Source organism: Danio rerio, chromosome 14 (genome assembly GCF_049306965.1).
Source record: "Danio rerio strain Tuebingen ecotype United States chromosome 14, GRCz12tu, whole genome shotgun sequence".
NCBI classification, from domain to species: Eukaryota; Metazoa; Chordata; class Actinopteri; order Cypriniformes; family Danionidae; genus Danio; species Danio rerio.
Window position 1 is genome coordinate 8369311 of NC_133189.1, and position 26534 is coordinate 8395844.

General features: G+C 34.5%; 1 protein-coding gene across 8 annotated transcripts in view; it reads right to left on the bottom strand.

Moving 5' to 3' along the window:
- The window catches only part of ppp3cb (protein phosphatase 3, catalytic subunit, beta isozyme), a 115790-nt gene that overhangs the window by 39421 nt on the left and 49835 nt on the right, over window positions 1-26534 (bottom strand). For all 8 annotated transcript variants that reach the window (XM_068213208.2, XM_021481019.3, XM_009307724.5 and 5 more), the window contains 1 exon segment: window positions 15605-15805. In XM_068213208.2, coding sequence (XP_068069309.1) covers window positions 15605-15805 — 201 coding nt within the window.

The window sequence follows — 26534 nt, forward strand, 5'->3', positions numbered from 1 at the left end:
TATGACCGCAGTTTGTGAATGAGCCGCCAGGGGGCGCAAAGGGACGGGATGCGAACGGACAGAAATAGCCCATACAGCTACTGTGCTTGTAAATGATATTAAACAATAAGTCAAAGCATTATAATTCCTTCATTAATCATTTAAAATTTGTTAACACGCTTTATTGTAAACTTTTTAAGTGCAAAGAGGATTCGTTTTGGAAAATAGAATTGAAGAAGTAAAAGACAACTAAAATGAAAGCACAAACATTTAGTACAAATAAGTAGTCTTAAATAAATAAATAAATAAATAAATTAATAAATAAATAAATAAATAAATAAAGCAGTCTTTTAGCCTAAATATAGAAAGATGTTCAGTGTTTGCTATTTTGATAGGACTAAGACAAGACATTTTCATTTATGTTTTATTTCTGTTTTTATTTCCATTTTCGTTGTTGATTATATTTTACTATCTCATTTATGTCTCAACAATTGTACATAAACGAATAATGAAAATAAATGAATAATGAAAATAGGCCTAAATAAATTATTTATTTAAAGACATTGCCGTACAGTACGTGAAACACTGAGAAAAATAAATTGACCTACCTTAAGCAGATCACTAAAAGTGTAATAAAAATATTTTTGCCGCAGGACATAAATTAAGTCTTGCAGGTTTATTTTTAATAATTTAGTTTCAGTTCTGTTCAGTTTTTTTTTTTTTTTTTCAAAACGTCAATGTTCTCCTTTAAAGTAGCTATAACTGTTGTTTTGTTTTTTTTACTTATGGCTCAGTATGTTTTGTATTTTAACTTCATATTCAGTCACCTTGCAAATGTGTGTGAAATATAATGCCGCATAATCGCGGAAAAAGAAGAAAAAGCTGTCAAAGGTTAGAGCTATAATTCATCAAAATAAGCTATATTAAAATACAGCATTTATGTTAATACAGGCAGAGTGTGAACAAACTCAAGGCTAAGATATGCGCTTGCCTTTTAATGCATTTGCGGCCTTTAGGCTACAGGCAACTATGTATAATAATGTTTTTTTTTTCTTTTTTTTTTTTGTATGGTAAAGGACAATGCACATTATGTTATTGATGTAAACTTAGGCTAAAACTTACCATTGATAAACGTGACCTACCTCAAGCAGATCACTTAAAGTATAAAAAAAATAAAGTAGGCTATATATATATATATTCTTAATAAACTTCACAGCCACAAATATAAAAAACACAACTTGTATTAAAACTGGGCAAGGATAAGAAAGAATACGATGCTTGTTATATAATTTAAATTTTGATTCCAATTTCTGCAAGCACATTTTTTCACTCGCTACTCAGCCAGAAACTTCGCCGCCGGAGAGCACCTCAATAATGTAAACATTTGTTTAAAGATGGAGCGCAAGATGTGCCGAGTGGCAACATGTGAAGAAACTAAGTTATAAAGCAGAGTCCCGACCAACAGGACTAAGCATATGCGGTTGGCTCATTCTTCACGAATATAGAATTAAAATAATGGCGCGTTAGGTTCACTAAGCAGCGCATTCTCTCCGCCTCATCGTTTAACCAGCGGGATACGCTGCTGAAGCAGGAGAGACACTCCGTCATTCATAATCTTAGCTGATGTATCGGAGTCGAAAGAATATATCAAAAAGGAATTTTCTTTTAACAGTCCCGATATGTTTAATCTTTTTATTATTTTTTTTCGTGTCATTTCTCTTCAGCAAATTAGATATTTTTTAAAGCTGCTTGATTCTTTTAAAACCGAAAGCAGAGCCCGTGGTGTTTTTCCATAAGATAGCCTACTCCTTTATGAATGTTTTAATTTTTTATTAAAGTCTTTAATGTGCTTTTTGATAGTTTTATTTCATTTCAAGCAGCATCTAAATGCGAATTTATCCTCAAAACTTGGCATGAGAGCGATGCAAGTCATGTGTGGCATAATTGCCTTTTTTCCCTGCGCGTGCGAGATCAATTTCTGATCTTTTTGCAACTAAAATGAAAGCATAAACATTCAGTACAAATAAGTAGTCTTAAATAAATAAATAAATAAATAAATAAATAAATAAATAAATAAATAAAGCAGTCTTTTAACCTAAATATAGAGAGATGTTCAGTGTTTGCTATTTTGACAGGACTAAGACAAGACATTTTCATTTATGTTTTTATTTCTGTTTTTACTTACATTTTCGTTGTTGATTATAGTTTACTATCTCATTTTATGTCTCAACAATTGTAGATAATAATAAACGAATAATGAAAATTAATGAATAATGAAAATAGGCCTAGATATATTATTTATTTAAAGACATTGCCGACATTGAGCTTAAGTTGAATGCAGCTTCATCAAAAGTAAAAAAAATAAAAATAAATTGACCTATTTTAAGCAGATTATAATAAAAATATTTTTGCGCAGGACATAAATTAAGTCTAGCAGGTTTATTTTTTTAATAATTTAGTTTCAGTTAAGTTTTTTTTTTTTTCAAAACGGCAATGTTCTCCTTTAAAGTAGCTATAACTGTTGTTTTGTTTTGTTTTTTTACTTAATGGCTCAGTATGTTTTGTATTTCAATTTCAATTTCAGTCACCTTGCATATGCGTGTGAAATATAATGCGAGCATAACCGCTGAAAAAGAAGAAAAAGCTGTCAGTTAGAGCTAATTCATCAAAATAAGCTATATTAAAATACAGTATTTATGTTAATACAGGCAAATATTAAATTACAGCATGCATGTTAATACAGGCAGAGTGTGAACAAACTCAAGGTACGGCTAATATGCTCTTGCTTTTTAATGCATTTAAAAAGATTTGCGGCCATTTTATAGGCTACAGGCTATGGTGTACAACAATGTTTTTTTTTTTTTTTTTGTATGGTAAAGGACAATGCACATTGATTTGAAACTTTTAATTGCATTTTTATGTCCTGTAAATAATAAAAGTTGAATCAGATTGATAAAATCGAATCTGAATACCTGCAAACGGGGCCACAGTTACTTTTTTTTTTCACTGACTGGCATGACTGGCAAACGCGTCAGAAAAAAAAACTGCTGAATCTCTGCAAATATTTGGTTAACTTATAAAACAAATGTATGGTTTAGTGATGTTAGTAATGCATAGAAAAATGCAAAGCAGAATTATTAAAGTTATTATTTTATTGATCTGAACATAACCATTTATAATATAATTACTAACCCGTCGTCTAAAATATTAAAATAATAAAATATTCTATTATTTTATTCGTGGCTAGAGCTTGATTAAATTGATTAACAAGCCATGTGCTTTTGTTTGTTTGTTCTCGGTACTGGGTATACGCAAAACATTTTCTAAAATGTCAAGCAGTATTTGTCTATAGCTTTAATTAATTCGAAATATTAAAAATAACAATAATAAAATTATAAAAATACAAAGATAAATAGAGCAGCATTTTGCTAATTATAATAGTCCTTTATATTTATATACATGTGTTTTTGCATATTCGTTATTTCACTTGATGCATTCGTTATTTAATGTTTGAATACTGAAATTAAAAGCCATCGTTTAAAAGGTTATTTCACCATCAAAATGTAGCCTGTTATATGTATCATTAACGTTTTATATAAAACTGATGTGCAGTGTAAATGGGACCTTAATACAGTTTAAAGCGAAGTTGTCTGTAAGGATGATGGGCATGGCATGTCTATTGTTGTGGCTCGCGTTGTGAATATTAGAAAATAACTGTCGGGTGAAGGCTTTATGGTCGTGCGGAATTGTCTGCTGCTGTCATGGCTCAGCAGGCAACACCCTATTCAGCTAGGCTATGTTCGGTGTTTTTATGTACAAATTCGTTTTGGCGAATGCTAGAGCGTAATAGAGATATTTTAAATAACAAGTAGTTCAGTCCAGAAGTTGTTGTGCATAGAAACATTCATTTTCATAAGGCCCCATATGCGGTTTGGTTTTAAAACGCATAGGTTTTGCTACGGTTACGCCATCCGTCCTCGGGAGTTTTGGATTTTGTGTAACCATGTTTGTGGAAAACACTTGAGGGAGGAGACATACCCCTTCCCCCATCTCATAACCAAAAGCTTGTCTTTCAGGTGTTAATGGGCATCGTGAGACCGAAGTCATGTCGCATTTCCACTGTCGGCCTATAGCTCGCAGCGCGTAACGCAAACCCAGCCCCTAGAACGTCCCCCGACTGTTGGCATCGTGCATCCGTTAATAACTCGGTAGAAAATGTATTTTATAACATCCTCATTTAGACACAGTCAAACATTCAGCCCAAATGCACTGGAGAGACCTGGGCTGCGTTTCCCAAAAGCATCGTAAGCCTAAGAAGTTCGTAGAAATGATCGTACGACTGATCTTAATATTACGGTCTGTTTCCCAAAAGCATCGTAACTTAAGTAGCACTTGAAAATCTTCGTGGATCTACGAGTGCTCTGGAGTAATCGTAAAGCCTTAAGTGCATCGTAAGGAGACAGAGTTATGAGGGCACCTGCTGGACAACCGGCAAATTGCACCTACAATTTACTTCTCTTCAAAGTCATTATTCATTTTATTTGTACGTATATCTCTATTCATTTATATTTTCTACACATTACACAATTCAATATACAAATAATAATAATTAATAATTAGGCTAAACTTTTCAAAAATAAATGTAAGAGCTTATTTATTTATTTATTTATTTACTTATTTATTTATTTTGATGTGAGATAAGCAATTTTTGATAAAGAAATTGATAAATAATTCTACTTAATTAAGGTTTCATATAAATATCGAAAATGATGCTGATGTCATTTCCGGCAAGGACTGTTAGAATTAGTTTTATGCGAGATTGGAGCAAGACAGTGTTTTTACAGTACGACATTTCCAGTTAATTTATGTTTTTAAACTGGCTCAAAAATATTATTTTTTTTATGTTATTCGAGTTGAATATACATTCACACAAGTAGAAGAAGAATTATATGGATTGCTATAACATGTGCAACAATAACGAGCCATTCTATAGCGTGACATTTCAGCACTTAACAAACGGATAGCGACTCCTAAGTTGCACTTAAAGCTGGGCTACGTGCAATTGTGTTAAGTGCATTTTTGGGAAACGCACGTGAAACAATAACGAACGTTCGCAAAATGACTCGTAGAAAACGCTCTTAAGTGCTAAGATCAATCGTTATCGGGAAACGCAGCCCTGAAACGTGTTCCCAAAAATGCTCTGTTTGCACGATTTGATTATTATCATCATATCCAAATACTTTATAAATAATATTCTAAACCTTCTCTGGTGTTTATTGTTTTTAGAAAATATCTAAAATCTTTTAAAAGAAAATATCTTGAAAATAAAAGTTTGATTTGGCTTTAATGGTTTTTTTATGTATAGGCCTACCTAAACTGTTATAGCTTGCTTTTGCTTGTTTTATATTGGTTTGTTTATTTAATGCGATTTTATTATATCCGATAATGTAATTCTTTAAATTATATTTCAATGTGGCTTAGGCTTATCAATATATGACACTTGTTTTGAGTCTACAAAAGGTAATTTGTAAAGTTTTATGTCTTTCTGTTGTATTCATATAGTGTATTATCTGCAAAATAAATAACAAAAAGAAAGAAGCCGCTAGCAGCATCAACAGAGCTGTGAAGAGAGCGCTCTTTTGCTCGGTCTCTCACACACAACCTTTATGTCTGCTGTGTCTTTAATATGGTGTGTAGATTATTATGCGTTATTGAAACATCAAGGGGGACGCAGCAAAATCACTTATAAATTAAAATTGTATTATTCTATGCAACAGCCTTACATTTAAAACGGAAACATAAGGGCGATTATAAGCAAAAAGACCTCAGCCTATAAGTCTAGATGTTTTCTTTTCCTTTTTTATTTATTTGTTTATTTGTTTGGCGCATGTGTGCGATAGGAAAACTAGTGTAATTACGGCAAGCTATCTTTCCCAGACTCGGGGCAAATTCCGCCTTTCCTTTCACTCCGTCCCGAAGCCCCAGCTGGCCCTCCTGCCATCCACTGCGTAAAACATATGCTGGATAAGTTGACGGTTCATTCCGCTGTGGCGATCACAGACTAATAAAGGGACTAAACCGAAAAGAAAATGAATGAAGAATGAATGAATAAATTATTAATAATAAAATCAAAATAAGGTAATAATAAACACAAATGCCGCATAAGTGGCCTTTTTTTTTAGAGATGGTACATTTGAATTGCCTCTTCCCACTTCCCCCACCTCGAAATTGAAAGTTGCAAAGAGAACTATAGCTCATTTACACCTTGATGTAGCCTCAATAGCAAAGATCATAGCCCATTTACACATCAACACAGTGCAAGTTTAGCGGAAGAATGTCAAATCAGAATCACGCAGATGAAGCACACCAGCTACTACTATGAAACTATTAAAATTTTGTCATAAATTTGCTTATTTGCAGCAGCTTTTTTTCGCGCAACAGAAATGCGGCGTTGGGAAGCTGTCAATGAATAAAAACAGGGTCAATAGTGAAATCGGCTTTTCATTGTCCTATTACCTATTTCAGTGCATTGAAGGCCTTTTATGGTGTCATCTCGATAGAATAGCCTAAGTTATAAATAATTTAAAGAACAAAGTTATAAAAACTCACATTACATAAATAAACAATTAAAAATATGTTTAGGTTGTCTATTTAATTGCCCTCGTGATGATGGTGTGCTTTATCATTATGTGCGTTTTACTTATAACTAACCTGATTCAAATGATGGATCTGCGACAGAGAAACTAGGGGTTTTAGGGGACATGCATCACTATATCCTTTTTTTCCCCAAACTGTGCATAGTTCAGCTGCAAGTTACTGTACGTCTTTTTTTGGAAAAGCACCCCATGTCCGCTAGTGCCGCGCGCCTCTTTCTCTGGGCAAAAATGAGTTGATTTTTAAAATAATAAATAGAAAGAGACATTTATTTCATATTTCACTATGCATTTCATCTGATCTTTATAGCTTAATTAAACACATATTGTCAAAACCCACACATAGGCCTATTGTATGAAAATGAAAAGGGCATTTTTTTGTTATTTACACTACTATTTGTTATTTGTTGCCTAGGCTATTTTCACATTTGAGGTGCTTTATTGGCATGACAAGTAACTGTACATTCGTTTTGCCAAAGCAGTGCGCGTCTCACAAACAAGACAGTGCAAAAAGGGCAGTAGTGCAAACAAATATGAAAATAACATATAATAAAAATGATTAATAAAAATAAAAATAGAATAAAAAATTAAAATATAATAATAAAAATAAAAATAGATTTTTGATAACATTAAACAGGATAAAGGTATTAATAGTAGCCTATTATCAAAAGTAAGTCCACATAAAGAGTTCCAGTATTTGTGTTGGAGACAGGAGCGGGTATTGTTGGGTGAACACACAGCAGCACACACACTCCCCCAGTAAGATGGGTTCTGTTCGACAGGGACTCAAAGTTGTTTTGTATGTGTTGGATTATCGGGTAGAATTTCTTCCGGATCTCGGAGTATTTAGTGCACTCAGGATATGCAGCTCCGTCTCAATCAGCTGCTGAGGGCACAGCCGCTTCTCCACCGGCAGCCATGTTTTTTTTTGTGCCGGCCCGTCTCTACGGCAGGCTGATGTCGGCTGCCCGCTTCTAACATGTTAGAAAATACTGCAAATCAAGCTGTCGGTATCTCCCCGCGGTTGAAATTGTTCGTTATTCGGAAAAAAAGAAGAATAAATATCAGCGCGCAGTAGTTGCTTTCTAGATTATTTAGGCCTATAATTCAGCTGTTTTAATCTTGCAATTTTGATAATTAGAGATAATGTCTGTTTTTATCAACTTGTCTGTCATTTATTTCTCATTTGCTACTTATTTTATTAATTTGTTGATGTTAATATACTACATAGTCTTGTATATGCATATCTAAAATCCTTTGGCATTCAAATTTGCTTTGAACTTGAAAGAGAGAAAGAATCGGATTTTACCTGTCAGAGCACATTGCATATGCTTTTTTTGAAATAACATTTATTTAACAAATATTTTAGCACATCGAAAGTAATTAAATTACCTGTCTTTTGATTAAAACCTTTATGCAAAAAGATCAGAAAAAAAGGCAATATGCGACACATGACATGCATCGCTCTCATGCCACGTTTTGAGGATAAATTCGCTTTTAGGTGCTGCTTTGAATAAAATAAAACTATTAAAAAGCACATTAAAGACACTCAAAAAATAAAACATTAATAAAGGAGTATCTTATGAAAAAACACCAATTGACGGGCTCTGCTTTCGGTTTTAAAAGAATCAAGCAGCTTTAAAAATATAATTTGCTGAAGAGAAATGACAGGGGAAAAAAGATTGAACATATCGGGACTGTCAAAAGAACATTCCTCTTTGATATATTCTTTCGACTCCGACACATCAGCTAAGATTATGAACGACGGAGTGTCTCTCCTGCTTCAGTGGCGTGTCCAGCTGGTTATAAACGAGGAGGCGGAGAGAATGCGCTGCTTAGTTTCGGCTCGATATATTTAAATAAAAACTAACAACGAGCTGCTTATAACGCTCAAAAAGTTAAACTCAAATGCACAACCCTTGTTGGTGGCACCTGCGGGATGCACAATAAACCTAACGCGCCATAATTTTAATTCTATATTCGTGAAGAATGAGCCAACCGCATATGCTTAGTCCTGTTGGTCAGGACTCTGCTTTATAACTTATTAGTTTATTACAATAATCACACTTAGCTTTGCCATTGTTCTTCACCACATAGCCACTCAACACATCTTGCGGTCCATCTTTAATGTTTAGATTATTGAAGGTGCTATTGACGTTTTGAGAAAAAAATTAATAGTACTGAAACTAAATTATTAAAAATAAACTTGCGGGACTTCATTTATGTCCTGCGGCAACATTATTTTTATTACACTTTAAGTGATCTGCTTGAGGTAGGTCACGTTTATCAATGGTAAGTTTTAGCCTAAGTTTACATCAATAACATAATGTGCATTGTCCTTTACCATACAAAAAAAAAAAAAAAAAAAACATTATTATACACCAGTTGCCTGTAGCCTATAAGAAGGCCGCAAATATTTTTAAATGCATTAAAAGGCAAGCACATATCTTAGCCTTAGTTTGTTCACACTCTGCCTGTATTAACATAAATGCTGTATTTTAATATAGCCAATTTTGATTAATTAGCTTTAACTGACAGCCTTTTCTTCTTTTTCCGCGGTTATGCGGCATTATATTTCACACGCATATGCAAGGTGACTGAATATGAAATTAAAATACAAAACATACTGAGCCATTAAGAAAAAAACAAAAAACAAAACCACAGTTATACTTTAAAGCAGAACATTGACGTTTTGAAACAAAAAACGGAACTGAAACTAAATTATTAAAAATAAACCTGCCAGACTTAATTTATGTCCTATTTTCATTATTCATTTATTTTCATTATTCGTTTATTATTATGTACTATAATTGAAACATAAAATGAGATCGTAAATATAATCAACAACGAAAATGTAAATAAAAACGTAAATTAAAAATATAAATGAACATGTCTAGTCTTAGTTCTATCAAAATAGCAAACACTACATCTCTCTATATTTAGACTAAAAGACTGCTTTATTTATTTATTTATTTATTTATTTATTTAAGACTAATTATTTGTACTGAATGTTTGTGCTTTCATTTTAGTTGTCTTTCATTTCTTCAATTCTATTTTCCAAAACGAATCCTCTTTGCACTTAATAAGTTTACAATAAACCAGGTAAAAAAAAAATTAAAATGTAAGTTGAGGTGATCGCAAGTTCACAACTGTGAGGTGATGTGCTCTACCGGCAGGATAATCTATATTATTTTGCTGTTTTTCATATGCGCACGTTTAAGATTTGAGATTATAACATTGCCATAATAGTCAAAGAAATCAAAACATTATTTTCACCCCAACGCAATTTAATCGGGCACTGAAGGCTAATAACTTAATTCTTATATTTGCTTTTTGACTTCTCACCATGTATCTTTTCTACAGCATAGTATAGTGTAAGAGCATGTCTATTACCAGAAAAACTAAATTAAAATTATATTTTAATTGAACACATAACATCACATACAGTAAGCTACGCCTACAGAACAGTCTGTTTAGCATTGTGAAAAGGCAAAGCTGAATATCTGTGGTTAAAGTGCCACCCAGCGGTCAAATGCTGCTGGCGCATCAAGTACCGCTGTCGCCGCGGCATGAATGGCGGCACAAGGAACACATTGAAGTAGTAACATCTGTAGATAGATAGATAGATAGATAGATAGATAGATAGATAGATAGATAGATAGATAGATAGATAGATAGATAGATAGATAGATAGATAGATAGATAGATAGATAGATAGGTAGGTAGGTAGGTAGGTAGGTAGGTAGGTAGGTAGGTAGGTAGGTAGACAGACAGACAGACAGACAGACAGACAGACAGACAGACAGACAGACAGACAGACAGACAGACAGACAGACAGATAGATAGATAGATAGATAGATAGATAGATAGATAGATAGATAGATAGATAGATAGATAGATTTTTTTCTTTTTACATTTTACTGTGAAATGTGTGGTTTTGTCTCATTTTCATTTGAAATATTGTGAAACTTTTTTTTTTTTTTTACATTTTACTGTGAAACATGGTTTGGAACTTTTTACCGTACAGTGTTTTTACATTTTAATGTAAAACGTGTTTTTTGGAAAAATTTTCATATAAAATACTGTGAAACTTTTGGTTTTGGAAAATTTTACTGAAGAATTTATTATTATTTTTTTTTACATTTTATTGTAATCGGTGTTGTTTTGAAATTGTTTTGGAACATTTTCATATGAAAAACTAAACAACTTGTGGGGTGTTTTATTTTACTGTAAAATGTGGAACATTTTCATATAAAATACTGTGACACATACTATTTTACATACTAATTTACTGTTAATTTTTGACATTTTACTGTAAAATGTGTTTTTAACATTTTACTGTGAAGCATGTTGTTTTAAAACATTTTATTGTTTATTTTTTTATTTTACAGTAAAACCCTTGTCATAACATTCCCACACATGTCCACTTAAAAAAAGTTCTAGGCCCATACTCTTGATTGAACTTTTTTTTCTGTAGGGGCTATTTGCTTGTGAAAAGAAAGACCCTCAGTCACCATTCTGACTGATCCAGCATGTGTGTGTTCAGACAAAAAGCCAGCCCAGCAGGTGATTGTTGTTTTAAATCAACTAAAATGTCTAATTGGAGCTATTCTCATACGGGTTTGTGTTCCCAATGGAAGGTCAAAGGATTAAAGGCCAAAGGGTCTGAATGCACACAAAGCTAACCACCTTTCCCTTTCTCTCTGTTTAATAGGTTCCAGGGAATTAAATCAGTTATCCAGCAAGCCATTAATGTTTAATGACTCCAGTGTGTGAAATTCATGCTTCCACCAGCTGATGAGGCTTCAGAAATGCATGCTGGGAGAGCTTTTGGTCTCAGGTGTTCAGTGTCTCGGCCTGCTAAATGATGGCATCTTCATAGCTGAGGAGCAACATCTTTGACCTGCATCAGACCTGCTGCCTGTGCTCAACCTTCGCTTTGACTCATGGGAAATTAAGGCCACTTTGTTATTTATTCTTAAATGCCTACATTTTTTTCAGAGGTCAACATTTTTTGTGAGGAGATTTTCAGTTCAAGAATGCATTAGTATGAAGTGTAATTCTGTTTATCTTCAGAAATATGCAGAAATATTTGTACATGCGTACATTTAACTTTTTAATCAATCTATCCATGATGGAGCATAATGGAAAATACTCAGACATGTTCAATTTATGTTATCTTTCATTCATTTGTAAGCAAGTAAGTAAATAAAATATACTAAATTTGGAGTTGTTAAGCTCACCAAGCATCCAATTATTTATTCATATATGCAATAAAAACAGAACTATTGTGAAATATTGTTACATTGAACACAGCTGTGATACTTAATATACAGATGAAGTCAGAATATATTATTCGCCTCCTTGAATTAACACCCCTGTTTAATTTTCCCCCAATTTCTGTTTAATGGAAGAAGATTTTTTTCAACACATGTCTGACCATAATAGTTTTAATAACTCATTTCTAATAACTGATTTATTTTATCTTTGCCATGATGAGAGTAAATAATATTTTACTAGACATTTTTCAAGACACTTCTATACAGCTTAAAGTGACATTTAAAGGCTTAACTGGGTTAACTAGGCAGGTTAGGGTAATTAGGCAAGTCATTGTATAATGATAGTTTGTTCTGTTGACTATAGAAAGAAAAATTTGCTTAAAGGGGCTAATAATTTTGTCCCTAAAATGTTTTTAAAAAAATTAAAAACGGCTTTTATTCTAGCCGAAATAACACAAATAAGACTTTCTCCAGAAGGAAAAATATTATCAGACATACTGTGAAAATTTCCTTGCTCTGTTAAACATTATTTGGGAAATATTTAAAAAGAAAAAAAAAATCAAAGGGGGCTAATAATTCTGACTTCAACTGTATATATTTACATGTTCCAAAGATAAATAAAATTCATTTGCAACATCATGAGTGTGAGTAAATGAGGATTATTTTAATTTTAGGGTGAAACAATTGTTTAGGATGGTGAAAGCACCATTATTTTATGAAACATTACTCGCATGCATCTTGGATGGCCGTATGATGAGTAAAAAGTACACTAAGCCGACAAGAAAATGAATGGTTGAATGAATTATTACCACTTTAAGCTATATTTTTTTGATAGTCTACAGAACAATCACTATACAATGATTGCCTAATTACCTCTAATCACTTAGTTAACCTAATTAACTTAGTTAAGCCTTTATATTGCACTTTAAGCTGAATACTAGCATCTTGAAAAATATCTAGTCAAATATTATGTTCTGTTATCATGGTCAAGATAAAATAAATCAGTTTTTAGAAATGAGTTTTTAAAACTATTATGTTTAGAAATGTGTTGAAAAAATCGATAACACTTTATAATAACTACACACTATAATGCTTACGTTTTCTTGTAAGATCAGGCTTTGTTTCCCAGGATTTGTGTAAAGTTGGTAACACTTTATAATAACTACACACTATAAATCATTTACTAAGCATTAGCCAATAGTGAATTCATTATCTGTTAAGCCTTAACTCTACATTAATAAGCATTAGTAAGCAGTTTATAACTGCAGCTACAAATGCTCTATTCTTGACTTAAAAGCACCTATATAATGTGTTTAACAATTGTAATTTTATATTTAGTTAATGATTTATTTTTCATTACTAAATTAAGTATCCCATTATTTACAAAGCATTTGTATTTAAGAGTAAATAGGGGATTTAGGATCATTCAGAATGAGTTAGTAAATGATTAATAAACTATTGAAATCAACGTTTGTATGTCTTATTATTCAGGCATATATTAATGGTTACTACAGTATGTATATTAATAAATGTTTTATTAATTCAACTTCATCTAGTTTTGTGACCTAATCTAAAATGAGGACTATTTATGCTTTATAAATCCTTTATAAATGACAAATAAAGGCTCAGTTAAATTCTAAACGGGAAAAATGACATTTTAATTTAAAGATACACAAATGAATTTGTACTTTAAATGAAAAATAAATCTTTGCAACCTAATCTAAAATACAATCACTGTAGAGTTTAAACATTGCATCCTATTATATTGTTAAATTATTATATTATTATGTTGTTGTTTTATCCAGTTTTATGTTGTATTTTGACACTGTTTACTGTTTTTCAGCAATGTTTAAACTTTATGGTAATTTTACTTTTTAGAAAAGATTGCAAGGATTATTGTTTATTTGAATCTGAGCCTTTAATAGTCATTTATAAGGGATTTATGAAGCATAAACAGTCCTCACTTTAGATTAGGTCAAAAAACTGCATGAAGTTGAGTTAATAAAGCATTTATTAACATATTAGTTAACTATTAGTATATGGCTGAATAACAAGATACATAAATGTTGATTTCAATAGTTAATTAATCATTTAATAACTCATTTTGAATTATCCTATAAACCCTCAACTACTCTTAAATACAACTCGTTTGTAAATAATGCAATACTTAATTAATTAATTAATTAAATAAAAATCATTAACTAAGTATAAAAATACAATTGTTAAACACATTATATAGGTGCTTATAAGTCAAGAATACAGCATTTGTAGCTGCAGTTATAAACTCCTTACTAACACTTATTAATGTAGAGTTAATGCTTAACAAATAATGAAATCACTAGATACTAATGCTTAGTAAATGACTCATAGTGTGTAATTATAAAGTGTTACCAAAAAATCTTCTCTACGTTAAACAGAAATTGGGAGGAAAATATACAAGGCGGGTAATTATTCAGACTTTGGGCTCTATTTTGACGGTCCATGCGCAGAGCGCAAAACGCAGGGCGTGTTTTAGGGCGTGTTAGAATGCATTTTTGCTAATTTACGGACGGGAAAACCTGCTTTGCGCCAAGGCGCATGGGCTTAAAAGGGTTGAGTTTATTTTCCTAATGAGTTATAGGTGTGTTTTGAGAATAAACCAATTAGAGTCTCATCTCCCATTCCCTTTAAGAGCCAGCTGCATCGCGCTAAGAGCGCATTTGCTATTTAAAGGACGCAAAGTAAGTCTAAGTGGAAAAAATGAGCGTTTCACAAGCAAAGAGTTAACAGTTTATTAACAGAAAACTGTAAAACGGAGCATCTACTGCGGGAGAATGAGAGATAATGGATCACTTTCACTTTCGCTCTTGGATAGGAAAACCTTTACGCACAGAAACCTTTATGGTTTGTTAAGCACAAATATTCGTTTCAAAATTATTTCTAAATTCAGTTCTAATTTCCAGCAATCGAATAAATGAACAATAATAACGAAGTGTGGTCAAAATACTGAGTTATATCCTAAAACACATGCTGTGCCCCATATGGTCTAAAACCTGACAGGTGGGCGAATCTAAGCTTGTTTTTAATAAAACAAATATAAATATGGATATAATAAATAATACTGCTAATAATAATAACATTATACAAAAGCAAATTGTTATGAATGAACTGAAAAAGCCTCCCGAGATGAAGAAGACATAAAAGCAGCTATTTTTCATATTTATGTAGGCTAGAAAATAATATGTTTTGTAATATTTTAATCCTTTATATTTATATCTTATATCTATTCTTATTATATCCTATATATATCCTTAATATTTAAATTTTTTTATATGTAAAGATATTTGCCTATTGCTCTCTTGTGCGTATTAAGCAGTGCGCAAGCGACGCGCAACTCTGCGCCGCAGTTTAGACCGGGTTTGTTTTGGTCTAATGAAAAATCTATTATAGTTTCTCAAAATAGCAACGTGCCAGCAGTGCGCCTCAGAACGCCTCCCTTTTTAGACCAGTACACCTATGGGCGCACAAATGAGCGCTAATGCATTTGCTGTTTAAACAGCGTAGCGCAACGCCTCAAAACGACTCTTGCGCCAAGCTGAAACTACCAAAAGACTATTGGGCTGCGTCTTGCGCCACACAGCGCCGGGTGTATGATAGCTTTAACTGAAAGTTATCTACCCAGCTCTGTATGTCAGAGATGTCTGCATGAGTAACCTGTGACAGGAGCCTCGATGTCCAGCATGGTCTTCTCTTGGCGCAGGATAGCGGCCCCTTCATTGACGATGCGTAGGGCGACGGGCTCCTCCACGCGGCCCTCTTTAGTGAGATGAGCCTTCAGCAGGTCCACACGCGGTTTGCCCTCACAGTCAAACACCTCTCGCATGCTCAACCTGTGGCTCAGTGGGAACGGCACCGCTGAAAAGAGAGAAAGAGGAACGCGGAGAAGAGTAAATGATGTGGAAATCCAAGTGGGATCACACTAACTAAAAAAACATCCGCTGCATAGTGACACATCCAGAATGCTGAACAAACTTTCAGCTAGCGTTCAGGCCAGAACACATACTCAATGAAACACCTTCCACTTTTAGATGACTTTGAGAGGAACATGAGGACGAGAGATTAAACTCACTACACGACTTAGAGGATTTGGACAACTCAGGAATATCAGCAATCTACAAAAACAATATTGATAAATATGGATCTGTCACACATCTTAACAGGTGTGTGACAGATCCATATTTATCAATATTGTTTTTGTCATCAGCATCTTAAATCCTTGAATGCTTTATAAAGACTGTATTCTGTTGTGTTTGTAAAACTTTTGTTGTCATAAAAAAAAAAAAAATGATGAGGACGCCATGTGATCGGTCATCATGACTGCAGCAACTTTGAGCCCCGAAGTGTCCGGCTGTCTGGCTTGACGGCCACGTTTTCAACTCCGCCTCTCGCCTGTGACTGGCTAATCTCATTGATCACCGACTGCAGCTGTGCTTCATTTTGAACGCACCTATTGCCGACGCGAAATGAACAAGTGGTGGCATTTAAAGGCGTGAGACACAAAGCACATGATCTCTTATAACAAAATCACATGACTTATTTTATGCGCATACTGGAATTTGGTCACACTTTACAATAAGGTTCATTAGTTAATGTTAAGTAATGCATTTACTAACATAAACACTGAACAATACATTTACTACAGTATTTATTCATGTTAATAAACGTTAGTTAATGAAAATACAGTTGTTCATTTTTAGTTCGTTAACTCATGGTGCATTAACTAATATTAACAAGCATGGACTTGAATGTTAATAATGCATTAGTAAATATTCAAACATGATTAATAAATGCTGTACATGTGTTGTTCATGATTAGTTCATGTTAGTAAATGCATTAACCAATGAACCTTATCTTTTATTGTAGTTTATGTGCATTTTTTCTTATATGAAAAAAGTTGATTCTATTTAGTTATGTTTTTTATGTGCATTTCCAAAGTGTGCGCGCATCTTGATCAATCGTTTTTATGCGCATATCCAAAATGCGCATTACAGTTTTTCTCAGTCGCTTTGGTGCATTTCTCACAACACTATTTACATTTGCACAACAGGTAATGCATTTCTCAAAACAATTAGTCATTTGTGCACATCCTAGTAGCAGTTTCTCATTCTTTTTAATAAATTGCGAATGCTTTTGGACATGCATCAATTGTTTTCAAACAACTCTCTGCTATTTATAACATCATCATCTCATTAATAACATTACAACATCTCATGTCATGTCAGTCAAAATTAACTAAACTTGTAAATGCTGATTAGTCATTCCATATAAAACTATTAGTCCTCATTTCATTACTTGATTCATTACATACAAAAATGTTGAACTAGCTGTCAAAATCTGTCTAGCAAATTTTATTAAAAAAAATTAAATCTTTATATTTTCGTGAAAATGTCTTAAAAATTGAACAATTTGATGAATGATTTACAGACCTGTGTGTGTTGTAGGTTCAGTTCCAATATGTTCTGCAATATTGTTTACAGTTGTGCACAGCTCTACCGAAAGGAAGTTTGTGTTGGTTGTAAATAAGGGTGTATTTATTCTTTTGCACAATGCTGTAAATGAATTAGAATTGTAAAGAGAAAATGCAGTAAAAATGTGAAACATACATATTCAGTGTCTTGTACTCAGATAGCTCACTAAATGCAGTGATGTCTAACTTTACTGTAGTTTTCAAATGGCTGTGCAAATAGTATAGTGCTGTCTTGAGCATTTTCAGGAAGTGTTTCCAAAATCAGACTTTTTTTTGCATTGAATAAATGTACAGAGTAAACTGTTATAATGAAAACATGACAAAGCCATCTGACTATCGTGTTCATAAACAATGGCGTCAGGATTTTTCATTTTGATGACACTGACACTTTGATTGACATGAATACTTGCTTTGAAGGAATGAACTATCCATTTTGAGCATGTGACGCGCTTTTGCAGGTTATCAGCTAGGTTTTGCAGTTTGTACTAATTGTTTTGAGAAATGCATTAACTGTTTTGCAAATGTAAATAGTGTTGTGAGAAACGCACCAAAGCGTCTGAGAAAAACTGTAAGCATTTTCAGGAAGTGTCACCAACAGTTGACTTTTTTTGCATTGAAAAAATGTATGAGTAAACTGTCATAAGGAAAACATGACAAAGCCATTTGACTATCTTGTTCATAAACAATGGTGTCAGGACTTTTCATTTTGATGATACTGACAGTTTGATTGACATTAATACTTGCTTTTGAAGGAATGAACTATCCATTTTGAGCACGTGACACGCTTTTGCAGGTTATCAGCTAGGTTTTGCAGTTTGTACTAATTGTTTTGAGAAATATATTAACTGTTGTGCAAATGTAAATAGTGTTGTGAGAAATGCACCAAAGTGACTGAGAAAAACTGTAACTAATGTTAACAAGCATGGACTTGAATGTTAATAATGCATTAGTAAATATTCAAACATGATTAATAAATGCTGTACATGTGTTGTTCATGATTAGTTCATGTTAGTAAATGCATTAACCAATGAACCTTATGGTAAAGTGTTACCTGGAATTAGTTCAGTAAAAGTGTTTTCATTGTAGTTTATGTGCATTTTTTCCTTATATGAAAAAAGTTGATCCTATTTAGTTATGTTTTTTATGTGCATTTCCAAAGTGTGCGCGCATCTTGATCAATCGTTTTTATGTGCATATCTAAAATGCGCATTACAGTTTTTCTCAGTCGCTTTGGTGCATTTCTCACAACACTATTTACATTTGCACAACAGGTAATGCATTTCTCAAAACAATTAGTCATTTGTGCACATCCTAGTAGCAGTTTCTCATTCTTTTTAATAAATTGCGAATGCTTTTGGACATGCATCAATTGCTTTCAAACAACTCTCTGCTATTTATAACATCATCATCTCCTTATGTCATGTCAGTCAAAATTAACTAAACTTGTAAATGCTGATTAGTCATTCCATATAAAACTATTAGTCCTCATTTCATTACTTGATTCATTACATACAAAAATGTTGAACTAGCTGTCAAAATCTGTCTAGCAAATTTTATTAAAAAAATGTAATCTTTATATTTTCGTGAAAATGTCTTAAAAATTGAACAATTTGATGAATGATTTACAGACCTGTGTGTGTTGTAGGTTCAGTTCCGATATGTTCTGCAATATTGTTTCCAGTTGTGCACAGCTCTACCTAAAGAAAGGTTGTGTTTGTTGTAAGTAAGGGTGTATTTATTCTTTTGCACAATGCTGTAAATAAATTAGAATTGCAACGAGCAAATGCAGTAAAAATGTGAAACATACATATTCAGTGTCTTGTACTCAGATAGCTCACTAAATGCAGTGATGTCTAACTTTACTGTAGTTTTCAAATGGCTGTGCAAATAGTATAGTGCTGTCTTGAGCATTTTCAGGAAGTGTCTCCAAAATCAGACTTTTTTTTGCATTAAATAAATGTGCAGAGTAAACTGTTATAATGAAAACGTGACAAAGCCATCTGACTATCGTGTTCATAAACAATGGCGTCAGGATTTTTCATTTTGATGACACTGACACTTTGATTGACATGAATACTTGCTTTGAAGGAATGAACTATCCATTTTGAGCATGTGACGCGCTTTTGCAGGTTATCAGCTAGGTTTTGCAGTTTGTACTAATTGTTTTGAGAAATGCATTAACTGTTTTGCAAATGTAAATAGTGTTGTGAGAAACGCACCAAAGCGACTGAGAAAAACTGTAAGCATTTTCAGGAAGTGTCACCAACAGTTGACTTTTTTTGCATTGAAAAAATGTATGAGTAAACTGTCATAAGGAAAACATGACAAAGCCATTTGACTATCTTGTTCATAAACAATGGTGTCAGGACTTTTCATTTTGATGATACTGACAGTTTGATTGACATGAATACTTGCTTTTGAGGAATGAACTATCCATTTTGAGCATGTGACGCGCTTTTGCAGGTTATCAGCTAGGTTTTGCAGTTTGCACTAATTGTTTTGAGAAATGCATTAACTGTTGTGCAAAAATGCACTAGTGTTGTGAGAAACGCACCAAAGCGACTGAGAAAAACTGTAAAATAGTTGGATGGAAACATAGCTAATGGTTACAGGTTTCCAACATTTTTCAAAATATCTTCTTTTTTGTTCAACTTAAGAAAGAAACTCATAAAGGTTGGAATCACGTGATGTTGAGTAATTAGTATTTTTTTTTGATAAACTGTCCCTTTAATAGGGTCTGACAAATAATCAAAATAAAACAAAAACAATCCTAGATATATTAAAATTTAGGATGAAATAGGATCAAACAAATGGGACAAAATAAACACAAAAAGAATGAGAGAGAAGACAAAAAAGTCTGTAAAAAGGTGAAAAGAGAGCAAAACTGTGGCAAAGTGTTACCGGGCAACAGCAGCCAGAGGTTGGCAAGCCACCAGTGAAGCGCATCACACACACAAACACACACACACACTGAGTCATAGCAGCCCACATGCTAACCCATTTCTACATCCAAAAAATGTGTTTTCAAAAACTACTTTTTCAGCCTGCATCGAAGCGGCAGAGCTGTGCAGACGTGCCGCAGCAGCCAAAACAATAACTGTGAAGATGAATTCAATCAGAATACATTTCAATGGCTGCTTACAGTAGGTATGTAGCCACTTCTATGGTGCAGAACTGCAGATCATTCACACGTTTTACTGCTCAGAAGCTGCTCAGTAGTAGACTAAATAGAGTTGTTAATGTCAGCATGAAATAAAAATTTACTCTTCTTATTTGTTTATGTATCAGTGCTTGTTATTAACGATGTATCTGTGCACTTCATTATTTCATAGAAAATTCATTTGCCCTCATAATTGTTTAATCAAACAGCATAATCTCCCCATCACCCTTAAAAAGACTTTTATTCACTTTTGGTCACATGGTCTCGATTTAGGGCGGAGCTATCAGGGCGTGTCTCGTTTCTGCTTTCGTCAATTTGTCAATCTTCTCCCATTTTCAATAATGCGACAATCATGGGTCTATAACAAGATATTCACCAATAGCAAATCCACCATTCAATTCCAGACAGCTAGACTTACATTTTTTAATATTCAAGATGCTGTTTGTTCTTACAACTAATGCCGAGTTCAGACCGCATGATTTTCAAAGTAGTCACGAATGTTTTCAGACTGCATGATTATCTGGGTTAGCGTTCTGTCGGTGCTGTGTTTACACTGTAGGTTGAATCGGGGACAGGAGAGTTCACACTGCATGACTTTAAAACTGGAAGAATCACTGACAACTTTGTCCAAACTACATCTCACAACCAAACAAACGCGAGAAGTGACATGTAAAGAACGCGAGGTCACGTAGTATATCTTTCGTTATTAACTACATAATGGAAAAAGAAGGCTTTAGCTTTAGCAAGTTTATCAAAAAATAACAAGGTTTATTTTTTTAAACAACTAAAAGATCTCAGAAGCATCTCTTTGGAAGGGAATCCAGGCCAAAATAATAAACAACAAAAAAAAACAGCTAACTTGCGAGGAAACAATCTTAACTGTTCGAATAAAAAGTACCCCAAATAACATTACAGCAAACTTCCCTTAATCCCTCACTGTAACAAACCAAGAGAAAATTGTTTTAAAGTAAATGGCGATTCCCAACCTACAGCTTCAATTTAAATAAAAAATACATAGTTTTAATAAGTGAAAACAAAGCACACAGGAACACAGCTGAACCGCAATCACAGCTCTAGAGAAAGAGAGAGAGACCTGCGCATGCTCCACAGCGCACAACACAACATCAGCTCCAGTTGAATAAACAAAATACAAATCTTTATATACATAATATATATATACACGCGCATAATATATATATATATATATATATATGCACGCTTTGCACTCACACTACAATCATACCGTGCCAAAGCCCAAGTGAACCACGCTCTGGCACACCTCTTCCAACTGAGCCAGGGCTGGCCAACTGAACCGTGCTTGAGCCTGATTCAGAGCACTCACACTTCTCAAACGATCCAGGAAACGGACCTGGGCACAGTTCAGATAGCACACTGTGAGCTAGCCCTCAGAAACTTGTGGTGCTCACCTGGCTTTTGAAGAGAATTATCAATTTCTCCTCAACTTTTTTTAACTTTTCAACCTGATTGTGATATTGATCAGACGACACATCAAACAAACACAGTGCTCCTGCCAAATTTACACCAGTTTTTCTTCCATTTCTTGGGTCCAATTAAACTGAAACTGAGCGATTTTAACTTCTCCCCCAGCCTCCCGCTGGCCCGCAGGTACACATATTAGTGAATGCTGCTTTCTCATTGGCTGTAGGTGATTGCAGATGTTATTTTCAATCAGAAACCATTTCACAAGGCATGATTTGAATCGCCGACAGCTTCAGATATTTAGCATGCCAAATATCTCACGGGTGTCGGTGACTCATCGGCGATTTTCTCATATCGCGTCCTTGATAGTTCATTCTGTGTGATTTTCACTGACGTGAACGAGCACCGATTTGCCTGTGATTTCAAAATCAGGGCTAAAATCATGCAGTTTGAACTCAGCATAAGTGATAAAAGATTATAGCAACTTATACAACAGTTCTGTCTGGTTCTCGAATCTGATTGGCTGATAGCCGTGTGATATTCTGTATATCAGAACTCGTACAGCCTCCTCACCCTTCTGCTCCGCCCACATAGAGTAACAGCAGATCAATAACCTCACTACATTTTAACAAATATTGCAGCTGTTGGACAACGTAATGTACTTTTGAGGCTTTTTTTAGGTGAGAATGTATTTGTTTAGATTGCAACTCTGCAGTGTCTTTATAAGGATAGTGGCTATTTTAAATATTTAGAATTTTGAGTAGAGCAAAGACGCTTGACATTGTCCATTCAAAAGATGGTGACAGAGAGCGCATAATACGCCCTTATACAGTAGGAGAAAAACTCAATAATGCACGTATTTAGCGTTTTTCCTTGCCGTAAACACAACAATAATCTGGTAGTGTTTGCTTTGCCTTTTTCGGAGGAAATAATTGTGATATCCTGATTGCAACAGAGAAATACTGGGAAATCTCAGTGGACTGATGACATTTCATGCCGATCAGCCTTATAATCTTAAAATGTGAGCAAAATCAGCAATTTTTATCATCACTTTAGATATCACGCTAGATAATCACTCAAACACTAGCTCTAAAGTAACGTTTGTGAAGTAGCAATGGTTTGGTCAATGGTCAAGCTGCAGATGTGAATGAATGGCGGAAGAAAGTAGCTCCTCAAACAAAGGGTTTTTAAAACTCTCTATGCTTGATTTTCTTTTTTTTACACACAATTATGCGTCAATATCATACTCGTAGCAGTGCGATATGGCTGTATATCCTCACTTGTGAGACATTAAGGTACTCGGCCTGCGCACACCTAAAATAAACTTTTGATTTGAGTATAAACTACAATGGAAATAAATTAGCCAAATAAATTCCAGCATCTGCATCAAAAAAGTCATGTGATTTGGTTTTAACATGAGATATAAAAACTTGGGACGGCATTTATGGATAAATGTACTTTGTGATATTAGGGGCCAGTTTATTAGAAAGTGATGATTTCATTTTCTTTAACTCATTGTTGATGGAAACAGTGCTTTATTTGCATTTCAAGAGTTCCCACTTAGATATGCTTATCAATAGCAGGTTTGGCATGCTGTCCTGGGAGAGAACCCTGAGCTCGGAGATACTTCAGCCCAAGGCTGCCGCCTGGTCAATAAGCATATAAGGGGATCCGAGATCAGGTTGGCCTTGAGAGCTCCTCTTAGAAAAGGGAGGAAAAGGAGGAGATGGGGTGGAAGGGGGGATTCTTCCAAAACAAAGATAGAGCAGTAGGGAAAAATGATCAATTTATTGTAAGCTTGGATTCTTCTGATTGTATTATTACTGATTACAGATAAGCAGCCAGTCATGGCTCAATCATATCACATGCTCCTCTCAAAATTAGTTTATGAAACTTCACTTGTTTTAAGCAATATTCCAGCTTTGCACTTAACATCTTTGAGTGGAAACATAACTCCAGTCAACAAAGTCAACAATGAAAAATTGCTGACAATTAGTTTTGTTGTCCATCAGATCTCTGTTGTAAGAACCTGCAGTAACGCTTATAAGCAGTGGGGGCGCTGTGGTACAATACTGTGAGCCAACAGAAAAAGACAATGCTGTCATATGCAGGGCTGCCAACTCTCATCCATACAGACTCGAGCAACTGACACTGTTTTCACACCACACATCCATTTTCTCACAGTGAATGATATGTCGCAGAGCAAAGATGGCACCGGCACAAGATAGAGCAGCTACTTTTGATATCAAAGTCTTAGCTTCTAGATTCAGTTAGCTATATTGCAAATATAACATGCTTTGTGATAATGGAGACGAAATGCAGAGTGCAGACATAAGATATGCAAATGATAGACCATTAGTGATTACTACATTATAGTACCTACAGTAGGGCTAAAACAATAACGCCACAGACAATAGTGAGTTGCTAATAGCAACATGCTTTCTGAATGAGTCTTGTAAGATTTAAAAATATTGTGCTGGCAACCATTCACCCAATCAGCACACACTTACATCAGTGGTAGTTCCTATTGTGTGTACTAAGAAGTAAATTCTAACAAGGTATATGCAGAAGGACTCGAATTGAAGATGCAGACTTGTCGCGCACAATCACAATGTAACGAGTAACCATAAGCATCCGTTTAAATGTAGTGGAGTAAAGAGTACATATATTCAATCAAAAATGTAGTCAAGTAGAGAGTAAAAGTTGATTAAATTATTAATACCAGTACAAGTACAAAGTAGCCAAAAAATACTTTAGTAAAGTTACAAAGTCCATTTACTTAAGTACTTTACACCACTGTCAATCAATGACCACACACTTAGCATGTAGCTATGTTAGCTCTGTATAATATAACACTAGAGAAAAGCATTTTGAAAGAAGTTACACTAACCTTTCGATTCTAAATTTAGCATAGGTGCATTAAATAAATGACAGAAAACCTGAAGTTGACTAGAAGCTCACTAAAAAAAGATGGATAGGAAGTTTCTACCCTGCAGAAAAATCCAGCTTAATCCAGCCTAAGCTGGATGACTGGTTTTAGCTGGTCGACCAGGCAGGTTTTAGAGGGGTTTTGGCAACTTCCAGGCTGGTTTCCAGCCATTTCCAGCCTGGTCTTAGCTGGTCAATGCTGGGAGATGACCAGCTAAAACCAGCTTGACCAGCCTAGCCAAGCTGGGAGTCCAGCCAAAACCAGCTATAACCAGCTTAAACCAAGCTGGTTTTAGCTGGATTTGGCTGGTCATTTTCCACCCTGGTAAGCTAAGACCAGGTTGGAAATGGCTGGAAACCAGCCTGGAAATGGCCAAAACCCCTCTAAAACCAGGCTGGTCGACCAGCTAAAACCAGCCAACCAGCCTAGGCTGGTTTAAGCTGGATTTTTCAGCAGGGTAGTACCTCATTCCTGATGCTTAGATTTTATTCCAGTTAGCTCTTATTTTTTTTTCTTTTTGACTATCCACAGGTCTTGACAAAAGTGTGCAGTCTTTAAAGTCTTTCTCAGTTGACTTTTTTTTCCGACAACATTTTCTTGGTATTCATTCAATCATTCTCTTGTCGGCTTAGTCCCTTTATTAATCAGGGGTCGCCACAGCGAAATGAACCACCAACTTATCCAGCTAGTTTTTTACGCAGCAGATGCCCTTTCAGCTGCAACCCATCTCTGGGAAACATCCACACACACATTCACACACACACACTCGTACACTACGGACAATTTAGCTAACCCAATTCACCTGTACCGCATGTCTTTGGACTGTGGGGGAAACCGAAGCACCCGGAGGAAACACACGCGAAGGCAGGGAGAACATGCAAACTCCACCACGCTAACTGAGCCGAGGTTCGAACCAGCGACCTTCTTGCTGTGAGGCGACAGCACTACCTACTGCGCCACTGCCTATTATAATGTTAATTAGCATGTAGATAATCTTTTTTGGGGTAAATTTGTGAGTTGATGCAAGTCAACAGAAGACAGAATTGCAAATAATATGTTTTTTCCTGCAAACCTAGTTATTTTCTTTGTTTTGTTGTATTATTTAATATGGGAATAGCTCAATATTTTATTCACTCATTAGTTTTCTTCAGTTTAGTGTCTGATTATCAGAGGTCATCACAGTGGAAGGAAATGCCAACTATTCCAGCATATGTTTTACCCATACACTCTCGCATTCACACACCAATACACTACAGCAGATTTAGTACATCCAATTCACCAATAGTGCATGTCTTTGGACAGTGGAGGAAACCGAAGCACTCAGAAACCCACGCCAACACAGGGAGAACATAGAAACTCCACACAGAAATGCCAACTGGCCCAGCCGGGATTCGAACCAGCAACCTTCTTGCTGTGCTAACCACTAAGCCACCATTTCACCATTGGACAAATACATATGTGGTTAAACAAAAACGAGCATAGTTTGAAACACTGTGTTCTAAAACTCATGAAATAACTAGATCTTTGTTGTTGACCAGGAGAAATACCCACGAAGCAGAAGAGTCTACACTTGTGTCTCTCCATTTAT